Source organism: Ammospiza nelsoni, chromosome 17 (assembly GCF_027579445.1).
Source record: "Ammospiza nelsoni isolate bAmmNel1 chromosome 17, bAmmNel1.pri, whole genome shotgun sequence".
NCBI lineage: Eukaryota > Metazoa > Chordata > Aves > Passeriformes > Passerellidae > Ammospiza > Ammospiza nelsoni.
The window spans coordinates 13,222,062-13,241,169 of record NC_080649.1 but is presented as its reverse complement, the minus strand read 5'-3'; the positions used below and the strand labels follow the sequence as shown (position 1 = coordinate 13,241,169).

The 19,108-nt window shown below is 40.4% G+C and overlaps 1 protein-coding gene across 1 annotated transcript in view; it reads left to right on the top strand.

Annotated features, from left to right (window-relative positions):
* Positions 1 to 17,019, top strand: part of KATNIP (katanin interacting protein) — a 56,630-nt gene extending 39,611 nt beyond the window's left edge. Inside the window, exons 19-27 of the mRNA XM_059484783.1 lie at positions 1,712 to 1,877; positions 5,293 to 5,450; positions 5,770 to 5,834; positions 6,174 to 6,284; positions 8,051 to 8,190; positions 10,949 to 11,050; positions 11,690 to 11,850; positions 14,206 to 14,294; positions 15,631 to 17,019. Of these exons, the coding sequence (XP_059340766.1) occupies positions 1,712 to 1,877; positions 5,293 to 5,450; positions 5,770 to 5,834; positions 6,174 to 6,284; positions 8,051 to 8,190; positions 10,949 to 11,050; positions 11,690 to 11,850; positions 14,206 to 14,294; positions 15,631 to 15,686 (1,048 nt within the window). The 3' untranslated portion in view covers positions 15,687 to 17,019. The remainder of the gene's footprint in view (positions 1 to 1,711; positions 1,878 to 5,292; positions 5,451 to 5,769; positions 5,835 to 6,173; positions 6,285 to 8,050; positions 8,191 to 10,948; positions 11,051 to 11,689; positions 11,851 to 14,205; positions 14,295 to 15,630) is intronic.
* Positions 17,020 to 19,108: the final 2,089 nt, after the last annotated feature.

Below are 19,108 nucleotides of genomic sequence, written 5' to 3'. Positions count from 1 at the left end.
CTCTCCATTTTAAAGGGTATTTTTGGTTGTAATCCTGTCTTGCTGGCATGTTTATGGCCTGTGACCAGGTTTATGAATTAGGACTTGTCTTTTCAAAGGCTCTGGAGTCTTCCTTAGAATGTTGTCTTTATCTCCATGCACACTAACTCCATTTGTAATTTCTGCTAATCTAATGCAGATATCAACCTGACTTGTGTGTGATTCCTTGTTCCTTCTGCCATCTTGTATGAAAATCTCCTCTGTAGACAGTTGAAATAAGAAATCTTCCCTGTGATGAGCAGATTCTGCTGGGGGAGTCTCTCCAGACCCCACCCTGATGGACTCAGATGCAAAGGATTCATTTCCCTTTTGTTGGTGCCTTCTCCTCTCTGAATGCTCCTTTTGCAGCCTGGTGATATGTTGATCTTACAGAATTTCTGGCAAGCTTTCTGCCCCTGATGTATTTGAGGGATTTTATTTATTGTATCTTTTGCTTGCTAGCCTTCAGACTCTTTTTTTGGCCTGTGCGTACGCATTTAACCTTGCAGAGTTTATGAGTCTATCAATTTAGAGCTTTTTTCATCATGAATTTTGCTGAAAGATGGCCCATAATAACTTTGTTTATCCTGCTACTGAGCCAGGCTGGCTTTGAGTTTTCAAGTCCTCCTTCTTTCTAACATCTTTCTTAGTAAGTGGGTTATATTTTTAATTTTTATTTTATTTTTTTACATTCTGGATTGTTTTGCTGGAGAACTTTTTTGGGCACAAGAAATAGAGGCTCTTTTGGCTCTTTGGATATTCCTGCAAGCATGTTGAATTTGAGTACATTGCAGTGCTCTCAACTGTGGCATTTGGAATAAGTCCCATGTACTATTCAGGACCAAATCAAGAATTATCTCTTCTCTCATGGACTCCCTAATCAGTTCCTCTGTGAAAGAGTTATTATTCAAATCTTTTTCTTTAAGGAATTGCCAAGTCTGTCACTCATTCTTCCATTAAACTTTTAAATAAATAGTAAGTATAAACTTACTTTTTTGGCAGTGTACCAAAGTAATTACAGTGGAAAATTAATTCATATTCTCCTTTACTCCCATCTTCATATGGCACAGTTTGTGGTAGAAGAATATAATGTCAGAAAAAAGCAGATTTAACTTTATTTAGTCAGCCTGAAGCCTGTGCTGCCATGAAAAGACATTGTCCTGCTGGTTGGAAGCTTTGTAAAATAGCAGGGATGTGGCTAATTGTGTCCACGAGGGATGAGAGCAGTCCCAGGTCCTGCTCAGGGTTATCCAGCTGCCATCCAGCTCCTCCTCGGATGCAGCAGATTGTGTTGGCATAGAAACACCCTGCGGGGTGCCAATCCACTGCTTTGGGTGTGGGAATTCAGGAATTCCATTGTGCCTGCCTCTGGGTTCTGCCTTCAGCCACTCTGCTGCAAAGGCATTTGAGCTTCCCTTTGCCTGTCCTGTTCACACTGGGAAAACCTAAAGGTTTTGTTGTTTTTCCAACTAAAGAAAATACTGGGTTTTTTTCTCCCTCCACTGCCTTTAGTTCAATACTTACATGCTATTTTTGATGCTTTCTGTGCTTTTAATTGCATGCACAAGGGCATGAGGAGCCCTGGAAGCTGGAAGTGGCTTCCAGAATAAAAAGAACCTTAGGAAAGTCCCTGCCTTTGATGAGAGAAGCCAGCTTTTCCCTTTGTGCAGCTAATGGACTTTTCTCTTTGTAGGTTAATAGATGGCACTAATATCACAGTGGAGGATGACCATATGTGGCTCATTCCCTTCTCTTTTGGAGAAGATCATCTGCTCACAATCCATTTTGATAAAACTGAAAGTATTGCAGGGCTTCGCTTTTGGAACTATAATAAATCTCCAGAGGATACCTACAGAGGGGTAAGTAAAAGAAAAGGAGCATTGCCAGCAAAAATATACAGCAGTGCATTGGAAAATTGGTACTGTGATGAATGAATATAGCTGCCTTAATGGAACGCCATAAATCTTTCTAGATTGTCTGAGGCTGAGTTTTGTGGCAGGTATAATGCATTCCTGTCTCCACAAACAGCAGATAGTAAAAAAAAAAGCAAGAAATGCTTTAAAGAACTCTTCACAGCTGATTTTTCTAAGAGACACATACAATAGCACATATTATTTTCAGGATGTATGATTCTGAACTGGTATTCTCTCAATATCTTGTCTTTAGACCTGCTGTATGATTCTGTATTTCCTGAAATGCTGGGAATGATATGAGGGAAACTTTTCCAAAGAAATTCTGTTTAGTTCAGGTTCGGAAGGCCACTCACTCAGTACTGCCTTTTCCAGGAAGAGTCTTTTGAAATATTAACATTTAATAAATGGAAAGTTGCCACCTTCAAGCAGTTTAGCTAAATTAATTTAGCTAAATAATTTTAAATTCTAAAATAATTTTTATAATTAATTTAGCTAAATAAATTTTAATTATTTTAATTATTTTAATTATTTTAATTTTAGCTAATTTAGAATAATAATTTAGCTAAAATTTACATTTAATAAATGGAAAGTTGCCACCTTCAAGCAGTTTAGCTAAATTAATTTAGCTAAATAATTTTTAATTCAAAAATAATTTTTATAATTGATTTAGCTAAATAATTTTAAATTTTTTTATTTTAGCTAATTTAGCTGAATAATAATTTAGCTAAAATTAACATAAATCCTCTCTTATTTGCAAATTGCCTGCTTTATATCTTTTTTTCCATACTAAATTGTTAGGATTTCCAATTGACACTTGATAGAGATAATTTTATACTTTTTCACTCTGAGTTTGGCTCCTTCCCCTGCTGGATTTACACCTGTAATGATAACACTTGTAATGATAATTATAACTAACCAGAGGTTGCTGTTCATCGCACAGAAAGTTTAGGAATCCACCTGTCCCCAGATTTTCCACCCCAAAAAGCAACTGTTGCATTCTCAATGTCCAAATTCAGGCAATAAATAAGAACAAAAATGTTGGCATAAATTAAATTGGAGATAGGACAAAAATGATTTTTAATAAATCCCAGCTGATGCAGAGATTTGAACAGAGGGCCCTGATTTTGTGCTCCATCACATTTGACACATGGGAGGGTTCTGGAGCATTTTGAGCATTACCTAAACATACAAATGAGGGGTTTTAGTGGCATTTATGTCCTGATTTCAGCTGGGATAGAGTTAATTTTCTTCCCAGGAGCTGTGTTTTGGATTTAGGGTGATAATAATGTTGGTAACTTAGTGATATTGTAGTTGTTGCTGAGCAGTGCTTATTAAATCTCTAAAATCTAGCATGGAATTTGGTCTCTGGAGGCCAAACCAAGAAAAAAAAAAAGAAGAAAGGTGTATTTTTAGCAGTTTACTTGGCTAGGTAATAAAAAGAAGTGAGTCTGATACAGGTGATTCTGATACCTTCATGAATACTGAAAGTCCCGTGAGAGTTAGTGGATACCACTTAAAGAAGGAGCCCATACCTGCAGTCTTGGAGAAGGATAAAATAAATTATTTGGAAAACAAAAGATGCAAGGTCCACTGGGCCACAGGAGAGGAGGTTTTAGGCTGTAAACCCAGAGCATCCTGACATCTGTCTCTTGAAGTATTGCTGCTCCTTGTAGGAGCCAGTCCCTGGGTGTGAGATGGGATGATTTGTTAGGCAGCTGCAGGCTGGGGGATTCTATTCACAGCTTTAGTGTGAGAGGGTAATGGCAGTGACTGTCAGAATGAAGGCTTGGGTGCTATTTGCAGCTCTGTGAAAAATCACCTTGTGAGAGCTTTGTTATGCCATTTGTAAAATGCAATATGTGACGGCTGAGTGCCTCCTCAGATGATGAGAATTACTTAGAAATGAGGGCTGTAAAGGGCACATAAATATAAGCAGCTGTGGTGTAATAGGTAAGATTCCATCTCTGACTCTCCACACTTCCCATTCACTGCGTGTTTCCGTTTAGGAAAGTGGATTTCAGTGGATTTCTCACTTCCTCTCCTTAGCCTGGCAGACTTATTCAGCTGGAAAACAGCATGCAGAAGAGTTTCTCATATGAAAAAATATGTTTCCTTTATTTGATCCCAAGTGTATTGAAGATGAAGCCAGAAATAGTTATTTCTCCACACTTGGTAGTCATACAAACATTCCCTCCTAATTAATCTTCATGGAAATTAACTGAGCCCCTCCTCCAGTCTAGCACAAACTGGTACTTGGTGAGAGACCCAGGGCAGTAAATGCTGCTTGTGATGAACATTAAGTTATATTTAACAAATTAGAGAGCAAGGTGCAGTGATTAATTGTTGGAGCCTGGTTGAGTTGTTCTGCACCTGGGATTGTGCATACAGCTCCATATGGTGCTGCTGGGGGAAGGTGAAGGGGCCAGGACTCCTGCACCACCTGAATAAATGTGCCTGAATTATTCACTTTGATCTCCAGAGGTTGGATAAGGTGTGCTCTCTCTCTGAGGTGGCCACAGCTCAATTGTGTCTGTCTGGTACAGGCACCTTTTCTTTATTCATATGCCCTGAGGTTACACACAGCACTGCTTGGCAGAGGAGTTTGTGTGATCCTGGAGAAGTCCAAGTGCCACCTGCCACAAAGATAAATAGAATTGCTGAAACACAGGCTGCTGTGAATGCAACAGAAACACCAACATCTGCTCTGCAGAGAGCAGCAGGCTGTGGGATCTCTGGAAGGGTGCCCCAGCCAGGCTGGGCAGTCCCAGCTGCCTGAGCAGAGCATTCAGGGGCATGATGTCTCCTCAGATCCCCTGACTGAGAGCTTCCCATTCTCCTCATGTGTGTCAATATTGCTGCAGGCTCAGGGATCAGAGGATTGTTTAGGTTGGGAAAGAGCTGTAGGGTCAGCATGTCAAACTGCAAACCTCACAGTGCCAAGGCCAGCACTGAGCCATATCCCCAGGTGCCACATCTGCACCTCTGAAATCCTCCAGGGATGGGATCTCCACCCCTCCCCTGGGCAGCCTGTGCCAGTGCTTGAGCACTCTGGGAAGAAGGGAGGCCTCAGTTTGCTGAGATCTAGTGCCATGCAGTATTAAAGGATCTGTCAATGCTTTTTTTTTTAGTATTTTTCCCCCCAAATCCTCACCTCTGCCATCCCCATCAATGTCAGTGATGACATGGACACTATGGATTGCAGCTTTCTTTTGCCAAAGGAAGTCATACTGTAGAGGAATGAAATAAATACAGCTAAGTGAAATTATTCCAGTCTCTGAAGTGAATGGAATTATTTGCAATTATTTTAAGAAGTCATGTAATGTAATATCAGATAATCTGATGTTTTGCTCTTTTAAACCAGGCTAAGGTGGTCCATGTGGTGCTGGATGGGCACAGCATCTCCCCCCTGGAGGGCTTCCTCATCCGCAAGGGACCAGGCAACTGCCACTTTGACTTTGCTCAAGAAATTCTCTTTCTTGACTATCTCCAGCCCCAGGCAGCTCCTAAAGCACACAGGAGGTAAACCAGGATGTCTTTGTTGTCTGAACCACAGGATTTCTCTTCACTGTTGCAGTGTAATTTCACATTCCCTGTTGGAACTGCCTGTGTGAGGCTCCTGGATGAAAACATGGAGCACTTGGAGCAGAGCTTCACTCGGTTTTAACCCTGACCAAATTGCTCTGATCTCTAAGTCTGGTCCAGCATCACAGCTGCAGGTGTTGGGGTGGTGTCTGTGGAGATTTAATTCTTTGGGTTTGTTCTCTTCTTTTCTGAATGAGCCAAGGGTACATAAAAACTGTTTTTCCTTGTTTTTTGTTTTTTGTTTTTTTTTTTTCAGGAATGCTTCAAGGACACTGGAACAAGCCAGTATGGACTATGAAGCACCATTAATGCCCTGTGGTTGTATCCTTCCCTGTCATCTGGAATGTTTTAGAGTTACATACCATGGTTAGGAGTCCTGAGCCTTATAAATCCAACAATTTTGTGTGCTTTAAGGTATTAACCAGATACCAAGAATATGAGAAAGGCTTCCATAAATATGGCTTAAGAATAAATCAGTGAAATATCATATGAGTATGTGGCCTGTTCTCAGATCCTCTGGTAGCTTTTTCTCCTGAACTGCAAATAAGAGTGTCTGACATCCTGGGCTGCACAACAATTTTTCAAACTGCAGATTAAATTGCCTTTGTTAAAACAAAGCTTCTGTACTGATATTTTCCTTAACAGCCTTTTGCTTTTTAGTTATTTTCCAGTTCCAGCTGCTGACGAGTTGGGGTGATCCCTACTACATTGGTTTGAATGGGCTGGAGCTCTTCAATGATCACGGAGAGCAAATCTTACTGACTGAAAACAGTATCCTTTGCACACCAAGCACCCCTGGCCCTGCTGGTGCACTTTACTCCCTGGCAAATTGCCACAGGGCTGAACTTGGCTTCTCTTTCTCTGTGTTTTGGTGATGAATCTCTTTTCCATATGTTTTTATGGATTCTGTGTATTTCCAGAATGTTTTTTTCTCTCAGTGGGATGCACCAACAAAGCAGGACAAAGTTAGAGAAGGGAAGGCATAAGAAGGGTGTGGTGTTTTCTGCTCTTGATATTTCTTCTGTGGTGGGGAAAGACCAGAAAGTTTGTTGAGCTATGAATTCATAAGAAAAGACTGAGTTCAGTGCTTTTTTTTCTTTTTCTTTTCTTTTTAATGGAATCTTTTATTGTGCCTCAACAAAGAAATTTTTCATAACTCTTGTTCTGGAGATTAGGCTGTTGTAGACACCCAATGCAGTGATGAAGATCAGGGCTGAGAGTTTGAATTTGATTCAGTGTTCCCTGGATATCCAACAGAGGGAATGAGAGGTGTATTGGGAAGATTGATGTTCATTAGGGTTGGACTTTGTGCTCTGTACCAGCTAAAGTCTTCTAAGAGCTTCATACCCAACATACAGCTAACATAGTTCAGGTACATGGAAGGAACATTTATTAGCCTCCTGGAAAGAATAAATAGCACAAATGCTGCAGGATTTGTTTGTCTCTAAGGATCCTCACTGCCTAATAAATAGGGAATTCCATGAAATAAAGGCTTTTCCCCAAGTGCTGTTTTGATTTTTATCTTGTATGAGATGCCCTGACCTTGAAACATTTATAATGGACAAGAAACATTTTGAAATTGAGAAATGGTTACAAATTTTCTTTAGGAACAAGGATCTTTAACTGACCTGGTTAAGCTCTACAGTGCAAAACAGTGTCAGGTAAAGAACCCTCAGCTCCTTTTGAATGATCAGCTCTCCTGCCTGTGCAGCTGTGTAGGGATGTATTAGGATCCCAAAAGAGCATATTTGTCTTAGTGCAATGTTTAATGTGATAATTCACAACTGAATCAAGCTTTTCTTAAACACTTGAGGCATTGCTGTGTCATTCCTTCAATTCTGTATGAATACTTACAGACTTTTACAAAGCAGGACAGAGGGAAATTAATGTCCCTCAAACTGGATTGCTCAGGATTCATAATTCTGAAGCCAGTGCCATCCATCCATATTTTTTCCATGTCTTTAACATTCATATATGTTTTTAATGTAAATGTTCTCTTACAGAGAAAATCTGGTTGCCTGTTCAATGGGGGTTTAATCTTTCTCTCTCAAAGAAATGAAAAATGATTTTATTACAGTTACTGATTTTTACCACAGACCTTGAGAAACTCAAGCAAAACCTAGTCTGACTGATGACTGCCTCCTGCATATACACTCTTCTTGAGATAGGTTTTATATGAGGAATTTGCACAAGTTTATGATAAAAATATGGGACTTTGTCACCAAAAAGCTGGGAAGTGCCTATTCCTGCTAATGGAAGTTTATTGATGAACTCATAAGTACATATTTGAGAATAAATTAAATGCAGCTAGTTACTTGATTCCTATTTTAAAAGTAAATTGGAATGCCAGAATAACCAGAATAAGGGTTGTCCTGCTTTTAAATATGTGCTCCAAGTTCCTTAGCTCTGCAGTCCTGGGAGTTCTGCTGTAGTGATGGAAACTCATTCAAAGAGTTGGGAACAGCACAGACTTTTAAATCTGGTGTTTCTAAAATATCCATTTTTAGGTTATTTATGCTTAAAAGTTTTTTTTTCAGATATTGCTGCTTTTCCAGATAGTGTCAACATTTTAGATGATGTATCTGGAGACATCCGGACTCCAGACAAGCTGATTGACAGAGTGAATGACACCACTGATGGCAGGCACATGTGGCTGGCACCAGTTCTTCCTGGTTTGGTACATTTTCCATTTCCATTCTGTTCTAGTCATGTGTGGGGATGGAACTGGAAGCATGGAAGAAAAAGGAAGCATATAGAATTCAGAGCTAAATTTGATTTTAGTAACAGATGCTAAATCATGCTTTTTAGAAGTTGTTTTTATTGCAGCCTCTCTGCACAGCACAGGCAGCAGCAATGGAGGTTCCCAGGTTTGTCATTTCCTCTTTCCATGGGACAACAGCAGAAGATTTTCCAGAGATGGTTTTTGGGTCACTGTGACAAAGATACTGATGAAGGAGTTCTGTGCAATAAACACCTTTCTGGTGCTTTTCAGCTCATTTTTACAAAATACAATGAATGTTGTTCAAGCAGTGAGAAGTTCTTTTTTAATCTCATTATCTATGTTGAGTTCAAATTTGTAGATTAGGGATGGCAGACTTAGTGTTTCATGTCCTAAGGCCACAGATGATTCAGCCTTTTTAGAAGTCTCATGTTTAATAGCTGGGATATCAAAAATCTAAACAGGAAAAGTAGATAAACTTAGATGATTTCTGACTTTGTTTTGGGAAAGGACATTTTTTGGGGCCTGTAATGGACATAATTAACATGGTTTTATTTCTTATAACAAAATGGATTTAGAAAGAAATGAAAGTAAACATGACATGTGGTAAGTTATCACTTACTGTGTTGGTGAACTCCTCACTCCAGATGTTGCAGTTATTAATTAGAATATTCAAAGTTAGAAATTGTTAATTTATATCATGATGTGTTGTAATGAAGGGCTATAATTAAGGTAAAGCTTTTAAGTATACTTGGGAATAGTGAGTGCTTGCATTTCCTGGGGAAGTGGAAGGTCTGTGTGTGGCTGGAGGCTCCTGCTGTGCACATCCCAGATATTGAATCCTGGCAATTTGATGGGATGCTCAGATGTCTCTTATAACAGGATGACTGATTGATTTGACAACCATCTCAGTGTGCTCATGTCCTTACAAAAGACATGCTTGCAGAGGCTCTTTCACTTGGGAAAAAGGAAAATAACAAGCTCTGGAATTCTCTCTCTTTGTGTTGTTCTGCCTGACACCAAAGTACTGCAGAAGAGCACAAAATACCAGTATTAAAGGGTAAATTGATAATGTGTGAAATGCAGGAGGCAGAAGCCATTTAATGGTGTTTTCTGTCCTTGAACTGTAGCAAATTACACCTCTGTAAGATCCACAGAGTACTTTTCTCTCCTCCCTCTCCCTGGGATGAGCTGCAAGGTGCTGGATGGAGCAATCAGCTATTGATGCTCAGCCTCTGGAGCTGGGCTGAACCAGAGCTATGATTGCTCCCATCCTCAGTGCAGGCTGCCTGGAAAGCTGCTTTAACTCTTTGATGTGTTAGAAGCTTCAAAAGCTTGAAGGGAATTGGTATTATAGCCTTTCTTTTCCTTCCTAAATGGCTTTTCCTTTTTAATTCTGAAAGTGGTTTCCTGTTTTTCACATTCATTACTTACATAAGCAGAATTTGAATTGTTTGTTCTCCTGGAACTGATTGTCATTTTTATTCCTTTGTTTGAATGGATTTTTAATCAAATATATCATTTGCTGTGGGATTAACAGTTGTTGTTGGAGACAATGCTCCAGTTGTCTCATGGAAAATCACAGATGCAAACATTTCTATTGATCCAATCTACCTTTCTTTCTTCAGTAAAAAAAACCCCAAAAAACCCAGCATAATGATTTAATATAACCTACAGTATCTTCTCTAGTACATCAAAGGATTAAAACTTCAGAGGATGCTAAAGATGAAGCTTAAGATATGTTGATCTGAAATTGATATAGTGGCTCATAAAAGGAAAAGCATGGAATTAACTGTAACAGGCAAGATTGGTTTCCTGCCTGCCTAATCTTTGGTCTTAACATCTTGACATTAACGTCACTGAAAGGCAGATGAATAATACCTCCAGCAGTAATTGTTTAGCAAGCATCTGGAGGATTGTCTCTAAATTCCTGGTAGTATAATTCACACAAAAAAATGCAAAATTTCTGCAATAGCTTGCAGGGCATACAGGGGAGATTTTAGTCTTGCAAATAGAAAAGTGGATTCCATTCATATTTGGTAGAAAGTGATGGAATGGAATGGAATAGAATAATGGATTCATAGAGTGGTTTGGGTTGGAAGGGAAATTAAAAACCATTCAGTTGGCAGGGACACCTTCCACCATCCCAGGCTGCTCCAAGCCCTGCCCAGCCTGGCCTTGGGCACTGCCAGGGATCCAGGGGCAGCCACAGCTGCTCTGGGCACCCTGTGCCAGGGCCTGCCCACCCTTCCAGGGAATAATTCCCTCTCAGTGTCCCATCCATCCCTGCCCTCTGGCAGTGGGAAGCCATTCCCCCTTATCCTGGCACTCCATCCCTTGGAAATTGTCTCTCCATGCAGAATAGAACAGAACAGAAGAGGCACCAGCTTGTCTTACCCCTAAGGCCATGTCTGTATTTGGTTTATGAAATACTCATTGAAAGTGTCTCTCTCCCCTTCCTCCAATTTCCAGGCAGTCCTGGATGACAAGAATGCTCCAGATCTCATCTTCTGTGCTTTTGAGAGCAGCTGTGGGGTACAGCCAACATCTGGGAATTATCAGCAGGGATGATAGCTGAACTTCCATCCTCAGCATCAGTTATCTCTCCTCCAGCTATATTTCTTTAAAAATGAACCTCTTTTGATGTAACATGCATGAGAATTCAATTTCTTTGGGGACTTTGTGCTGTTAAATATAAATTAATTCTCTTTTGCAGGTGAATAGGGTATATGTCATTTTTGATGTACCTACCACTGTGTCAATGATCAAGTTATGGAATTATGCCAAGACACCTCAGAGAGGTGTGAAGGAGTTTGGTGTAAGTAATTTTCCTGTGCATTTTGTATGTCCTGGTGAGTCAGCTGCCTCCATTCTGAATGTGTTCTCACAGTTTGTTGAAGTGTGATTCCATGGAATCTCAAAGGATGGGATTCATCTCATTTAACTCTGCATTTAATATTAAAATGACTAATCTATGCCAGTCATCTGTCCTCCCTTTTTTTGTCCAGGGAAGGAAAACTTTATGTGATTTTTCTCTTAGATAATTGTCTTAAGACAGGATAACACTTGCCTTTTTCCACTGACTGTAGAGTAGGCCTGGAAGAGTAGTTTGAACTACAAACCCAAGTTTTAGACAGCTGAAGTGAGGTGAGATTCATTAATTCCCAGATTTAAGAGTGATTCACTCCAATGAATAGAATGGCAATTATGTAAAACACGAAATACATTTTTAATTACCTACTTGAAAGCTGCATTAAAAAACATCAGTGACAAGATAAAAAACTTAGAGAGGGAAAAAAAAACCAAACTCCAGCAGCAAATAGAGAGAAATGGGAGTTTTAAGGGACAAAAGCTAAATTAATGAAACAAATAGGGCAAAATGCTTTTTGGAGACAACTGCTGAAAGCAAGGCCTGATTTCTTGATGGATTTTTGGTTTATTTCTTCAATGTTTGTAGCTTCTGGTGGATGATCTGCTGGTGTACAATGGGATTCTGGACATGGTGAGCCATGTGGTGTCTGGCATCCTCCCCACATGTGACCCTGTGGTGCCCTACCACACCATCCTGTTCACGGATGATGAGAGGATTTGCCACCAGGAGAGGAGAACTGTTATCAGGTATGGGACTGGGTCTGGCTTGGGACAAAGAATTTAGCCTTTAAAAACTGGTTTGGTGTGACTGATGTCAGCAGTGTGTGTATTGCTGAGGAAAATCCCCTCCAGAGCATCCCTGGCCTCACTTATGGAGGGATAACAAGATTTTTAGATATGAGGACCAAATTACCAGCTTTGTTTGCAAGCATCTTTTAGCACTTCCTGGTGTTCATGATTTATATTTACATCTGTTTTCATGAAAGCCTGTAAACACAAAATTAAAAAGTTGGGCTTCCTTAGAGAAGGATTAATAAATCCCAATGTTATTACATTAGAGGGAGAAAAAATAGAAAGTTCATGAAAAAACCAAGCATCAAAATTAAAGAAAATAAACTTCTCTGATTTGACACAAATGCTAATTAAGAAGCCAGAATTCTAGTATTTTATAAACAGTCTAAAATAATGAACTTCTAAAATGAGAAATAAATTGCATTTGGGGGAATGATGATTTAAAACCACTAAGCTGGCAATCTCACGGAGAATGTGATGAAATGCAGTGAAAAATGCACTTACATTTAGAAGGTCAGGATTGGTAGGATCTAAAAAACAGTCCCTGGCAAGGAAAGTAAAGATTTGAAAGAATAATTTATTTTAAATGGGATTGAAAAGTGAAAAAAAAATGAAAGCTTATAGAAATGAACACTTTCTTACATGTTGGACAGCTGACAAATAGAGTGTTTTGCACATGCATCACTTGGAAAAAAAGGCAAGTTTTGCATTGATAAATGGTGTGTGATCCCCTAGAAGGATATTCAAACATTTAGAAATAAGCAGAAGGAACATGAGAAGCTCTGAATAAAGACAGAAGTTCACATTTGCCTGCAGGGTTTGTTTTCTTGTGTTTCCCTGAAGCATTGGCTGTTGGCCACTGCTCCTGCCAGAGGTTAAATAAATGATTATTGTTTGGATGTGTTGTGTTGGACCTGTGTTTTTGTAAGAGTTGCTGTGTTGTCATGGTAAAACTTGGAGGTGAACAATTTCTCAAAGTGAAAAAGTCACTGAAATAAAAATGCCTTGAGGAAATGAAAGTTTTGAGAAAATTTTCAGTGGGATAGAAAAAGCAGGAGGATGGGAAACAGACCTTTACTTTCCTCAGCTTCAGATCCTTCTATGAGTAAAACTTTTTTACTGAAACCAGGGAATCACAGATCTTTTTTACATAACTTCCTTTGCACATATTTATAAGACATATGTCCTTTGATGTACTTTAAAGAGGAGTTTTTGGGGTCACAGACACTGCATGGTCTCTTTTCCAGCCGAGCCTCTTCTCCTCCAGACTCCTGGGCAGGAATTTTCTTGCTCTTTCTTCCAGCCTGGTCTGCAATCATATTTTCTCTTTTTTTCCACCTCCCACCCTGCTAAAATACAGGGTACTCCAGCAGCAATGGAAGACATGCTGGATAATATCCCTTCATTTTCAAAATGCTCTGGAGCTTTTGGATACTGTTTGTGATGTGGGCCTGTTCTCTTTCACATGGCACTGTTCAGGATTTTATGAACCTGAACTTGAGTCTGATATCATCATCAATAGTTTAAGTTTTGGTTTGCTTCAGTATTGGCTCTTCTGCTTCACTCTGACAGTTTGAGGGACATTAGGTTTTTCTTCAGAAATAGAAACCCATTTTGTGCAGTATTTGGAGAGAAAATAAAAAATACACTTCCTTTATTGCAGAGGCACAAATGGTTTTTTTTTGGTCTGCGTGAAAAGGAGATTTTATTAGTGATGTTTTCCTTACCTTTCAATTCAGCTCATGTTTTTTCCTGTAATTTGTTTATTTTAATTTACCTTTGAAATTATTACTTTTTTCCCCAAAAAGAAATGGTTAAAATTTTGCAAGCAAAAAAAGCCTGCAAGCTTTTAAAAAAGCCTGCAAGCAAAACTTGTCACAGTAAATGAATTTTGTTTAGTTCAGAAAAGTTTCAGTGCTCTTTCAGAATTAGAAAGCAGTGTGGAAGCTCCATATGAGGATTTTTATACTCCCTTTGTGCTCTGATTTAAAATCTCACTTTGCTTTGTGGTTCAAGCTGTGTAGGCAGGCTGGAAAATTGTAGAGTGAATATGATATTTATATTTGAATGTGTGCCTGAATGAATGCCACTAATTAAAACTGGCAGGAAATCCTTCAGGTGGATGAGGACAGGATAATTCCTGTGTGGGTAATCCTGTGTGCTGTGGCTGTGCTGTGGAGCTGTTGAGCTTGCAGGACTCCAAACATCCCTTCTTTGGTATCCTTGTCCATAATTTTTATTCATAATAACTCTCATAATTTTCCCCAATGTTGATGATTTTGGCCCTTGTGCTGATTTCAATCTTTTCAGCAATCATGTGGGGGATCAGGATGTACGAATGATGAATGAAAATGAGATTGTCACCAGCAGCAAAAAGAAACAAGTTGTGGCTGATCCGGGTGAGTTCTGCCTTCCACATTTTTCTTCTGCTCAATTCCTGCAGACAGAGTGTGGATAATGAGCATTGTTACAGCCCTAAACTGGGAAAAGTGGGAAGTCTTAATGTATATTTAGCTCTGCTTTTTCTGTCATAAAAAGACAAACTGCAAATCTCATCATCTGGTGGGTTTCTGCTCTGTATCTAAATCTGAAATGGGATGATGTGGTTGTGGCTCACAGCAGCACAACTGCAGAAATCTTCAGCAAAGAAACTGGCTGAAGATAAATTGAAAATGGCTGTTAATTGTGCAGGTTCATTGATAGCTTTTGGAATAAAAAGCTCTTTGCATCCCCACTGGCCTTTTAAGCAGCTTCAGAGATGGTTCAGATGTGTCTGAGAATCTGCTTGTGGCTCTTGAGCAGACCCAGAATCACAGTGAGTGTAACAAGGGGGGAACCCTGTTGACTTTGTTCCTCCCACTGTCTTTCTGGTTGGTCTTTTTGCTTACCAAGTGATAATTAAAAAGACAACCTCTCTTTTTTTCCCAAGGAGAAAGACTAGATTGTATTTATAGTCTGAAGAGTACCAGTCATTCATTGTAAATTACTCAGAATAGCTCCCTAAATACATCTCAAATTCTCAGCCAAGCTGGTATATTCATGATTGGTTTTCCCTCCTGAGCATGACACTTTCTCCAATTAGTTCTCTAGAAAGTGTTACAGATATTATTTGATGGCTTTTAATAACAGTTCTGTAGGAGAAGGATTTGAAATGCCATTGCCTGTGAAAAAATGGCTTGAAAGTTATTATATTTAACAATACTTGTCAAAAGTATCCTGGACATCTCTGTCCCCACTGGAGTGGCATCCTGGCTTCCAGAGCAGACCTGTCCAGTGAAGAACAGCTGTCTTTGCCATGGCCATCACAGCTTTGCCAGCTCTGAGGACATAGAACCCCTGAAGTCACCAGCTGAGGGTGCCTGTTTCCCTCTGCCCCATGTCCCCTCTGAGTCCTGGCTGGTATCAGCCACAGAGGGTGTTGATAACACATTTATGAAATGATTTGGGTTGGAGGAGATCTCAGGGGGTTCCCTTCCTGAGGGAGGGTCCAGCCTCCTACTCAGGACAATGCCAACCCTGAATTCAGAGCAGCTTGCACAGGAAAGGAATTCCATGGGGCTGAAAAAGCTGGCAGCAGTCAGTGTCACAAACATCACTGAGAAGGGCGGCTCTGCTTCATTCTGGGGTGGAAGGAGAAATGGGCATTTTTGTTCCTCATTTTACTCCATGTTATTTTATTCCATGTCATTTTACTGCACTGTTAGTCCTAAAGCTGCCCTTCATCTTCCTCAACAGCTCTGCGCCCCAAAACCTGCATCAATGAGAAAGGACAGCAGAGGAGGAAAAGATAACAAGGAAAGTCCTGGATGCATCCAGCCCTAAGAACTGCACTCCAACTCTCCAAAATCTGCATATCCAAATGGAAGATTTTCTATGTCTGCTGCTGCTGAACCACCTCCTCTTGTGAGAGGCAGTTTTATTTGCTACAGGAACTTTTTTCAGAATGAAATCTGAAGCATGAATTCAGTTTCCTGGGGTTTTTTTTGGTCATGATCTGTCTGAATTTTCCCCCTTATCTCTTAATTGAAAATCCAGGGAAGAAGGAACATAAAGGAGAGAGTGAGAACCTTTCTGCTGACAACTGTTCTGCCAAGCGCTGAGAACTTGGGTTAAGCAGGATTGCCCACAGGTTTTTTAGATTATTTCTAAAGCTTTTATTCCTAAATCCTAGCTGGATGGTCACGAAGATCCTCACTGGAAGGAGGTGTTGCTTTATTTCTGATGCCTGTAAATAGTTCTCAGGGAAATGCACTTATTAGAGGAAATACTCTTTAGCTGTCTGTCTCTGGGCATGTTTTGGTGCCAGGGCTGTCTGCAGGAGCTGCCACTGTTTCTGACACCTAGACAGGTTCCACTGGGCTTGCAGAAATGTGATGGATGCTTTTAGGAAGTAGAGATCAGGAAGTGGCTTTATCAAGGTTTAATAAGTGCATTTCAGCTGTCACCTTTTCATGTTTTGCAGTGAAATAATTATTTCTTTCATCATTTCACTACCATGGAAAAATCAAGTGAGGTGTTTTGCCTGGAGTGCCATTGACAGGTGCTCTGCACATCCTTCAGAGTTCTGCTACAGAGCAATGTTTTTTCCTCCTATTTTGCCTGAATTTTTATGAACAAGGAGGCCATGCCTCTGTGCTACACTAGCCAGATGTTGCCAGCAACAGATCATCACTTCTGAGAAATGGTAAATGCCTTTTAATTAGCTGAAGGTAAGGAGAGAAGTGCATTTTTAAACAAAAATACCCGGCACATGTAGTCATTTAAATAAAAACTCTAACCAAGTAAAAATGCTGCAGGATTTGCTATGCAAATGTACTGTTCCCTGAAAACTTGGTGTTTGTGACAACCTGTAAATCTCTTCCATGGATTCTCATTTAGAACTTCCTCATTGCTGTGATTCTGTGATTGTTTCCAGAGAGAGCTGAATGCTGAAGTCAGGATGTGCTTTTACACATAAACCAGAGATAGTGGTGCAACTCAATTTGGAATCAAACTGTGCTGCTTCCCTTTCTGCCCTGTCAGGAGTGTAATATCTTGTATATTTGCTTATTAAAACTTCACTGCTGTTGCCTGAGCTGAAAGGACACAAGATACCAATGCATTTCCCAGGTTTCTGTGTACTGATGGAGCAAAAGAATTTATTTTGTACTCAATACAAACTACTTTACTTTCAAATGTGAAATAGTGTGTGTGAGTACACTGTACTTTGTTTAAGGGCTCTTCCCAAGCTGCACTGACTGAAGAACCCTCTTGTTCTGAGAACTCTCCCCTTGTTTGTTTCTGGTGTAATTCTACCAAAAAACAAGTGCTAATTTTTGCCCCAAACCATATAACAGGCAACTCCAAATGAAAAAGAGGAGGAGCTGAGAGGAGGGGTACTGGAAGGGCTCAGAGCAGATATAAATGTCTGTGTTTGGAAGGGGAGAGGTTGTAGCAAGGTTTTCAAGGCTTAAGGCACAATCTCAGATTTGTCATGTAGGCAATCTCTGGATGGGATGGGGCCTGTCACATTGTTTGTTCTTCTGAGAAAATTGCATTGGATGTGCAGAGAAATGAAACCTGCTGTTTCCTGGCACTGAACAGCATCTCTCTTATTGATCTGAAAAGGTGAGAGGGGGAGAGGATTTCCTGTGCTCACCTGTCTTCTCTGGATCTCTCTGGAGCATCTCAAATCCTCCATGGTGGGCTAATGATTTTTCAACCCTAATGCTCCAGGTTTGGAAATTATTGCAAACTATTTAATCAAGATCAGATGGGTCACAGTTCTCTCTATATTTCCCTGCCACCAAGTCCTCCTCAGCTCATTACTGCAGCTAATTTTCAATTCCTTTTGCCCCTGGAAATCTGTATCCAGTGCAGCTGGTCTGGCATCTGCCACAGAGTGCAGTGGCTTCAACATTTCCATCCTCTCCCAGCTCCCTTGGACCCATTCAGATTCCCCACAGCTGCCACATTGTGTGGAAAGAGCATGATAGTGTTGAAAATATTTTAAAAGATTGTCAGGTTGTGGAACATCCTCCTCTGCAGTGTCTGTGTGTGAAAGAAGGGTTTGCCAGGCTGCTGTCTGGGATGACAGAAACCACCAAGGCACAGCCTCATGGACTCCCTGGTTCCAGTCAGTCATTCCAGAGAGCAGCAGAATGTTTAGAAAATACTTCATTCATCTCTGTGGGGTAGGAGCTGTCAGTGTTTGCCCTCCTAATTGGAGCTGAGATGTAATGACCCTTTATAGAACCAAAGATAATTAAGTGTCCTAGTCAGCCCTATACACTCAAACATAGACACTTGACTCATTTCTTCAGTGAATCAGGGTTAAAGAAAGGCTTTATTCAATTTTTCACCTTTTTTTTTAAACTAACTCCTCACAAGTACATTCATGTCAGACTGGCATTTACAGGAGGGACAAGAGGAAGAGTAAACATGCAATCAAGAAAATCCCCACAGAGCTCTTGAGTCAATGTCAGGCACAGTTTCATCAGGAGGAATTCAGCAAGGATGTGCCCAGTAACATCATTTGACATTGTCAAAAGCACAGCAAAGGAAAAGGAAGGATTCATAGGAATTCTTGCTGAAGATGCTGATGTAAATGAATAAAGTTTCACCCAATTTCAATATCTGGGCCCTGCAAAGACCTTCATGCTATAGTTGCTCACCTTTACCTGTTGTGGTTGGATTTAAAGGGCTTGGATCAAGATAACAGAAATCAATTTGTTTGTCCCACAGTGACACTGAGAAGGGCAGAGGATAAAGCAATAATCTCTGAGGAAGTACATGCCAGGCTGCCTACTTTTTGATCTGGAAAAAGATATTTTTGTCAGTGTTCACAGTGTAATCTGAGATGCCTGGGAAAGCCTGCAGCTTTTCAATTTCTGCCTTTTTGTGCTTTAATCCAGGAGTATTTAAACAGCAGACAGAGGCACCTGTCCATGGAAAAGGGAGCAAGCAGTGGTGCAGGGTGTGAAAGGCAGCCCAGAAGACATGGAAACCTGTTTATTCCTGAGTCAGGACACTCATCCATAGGAGCTACATCCGGCAGCAGAATGAAACTGAGCCCTGCTCATGGCTTGGGCTGCACTGGGCCATGAATTGCATGCAGCATCCTGCTCAGGTGGTGCTGTTCTCTAAAATCTGCTCCTGCTGCACTTGTGCCATGTCCCTGCTGTGTCATTCCCCTGGGGATGCCCAGCCAGGGATGTGCTGGGCTGTGGCACTG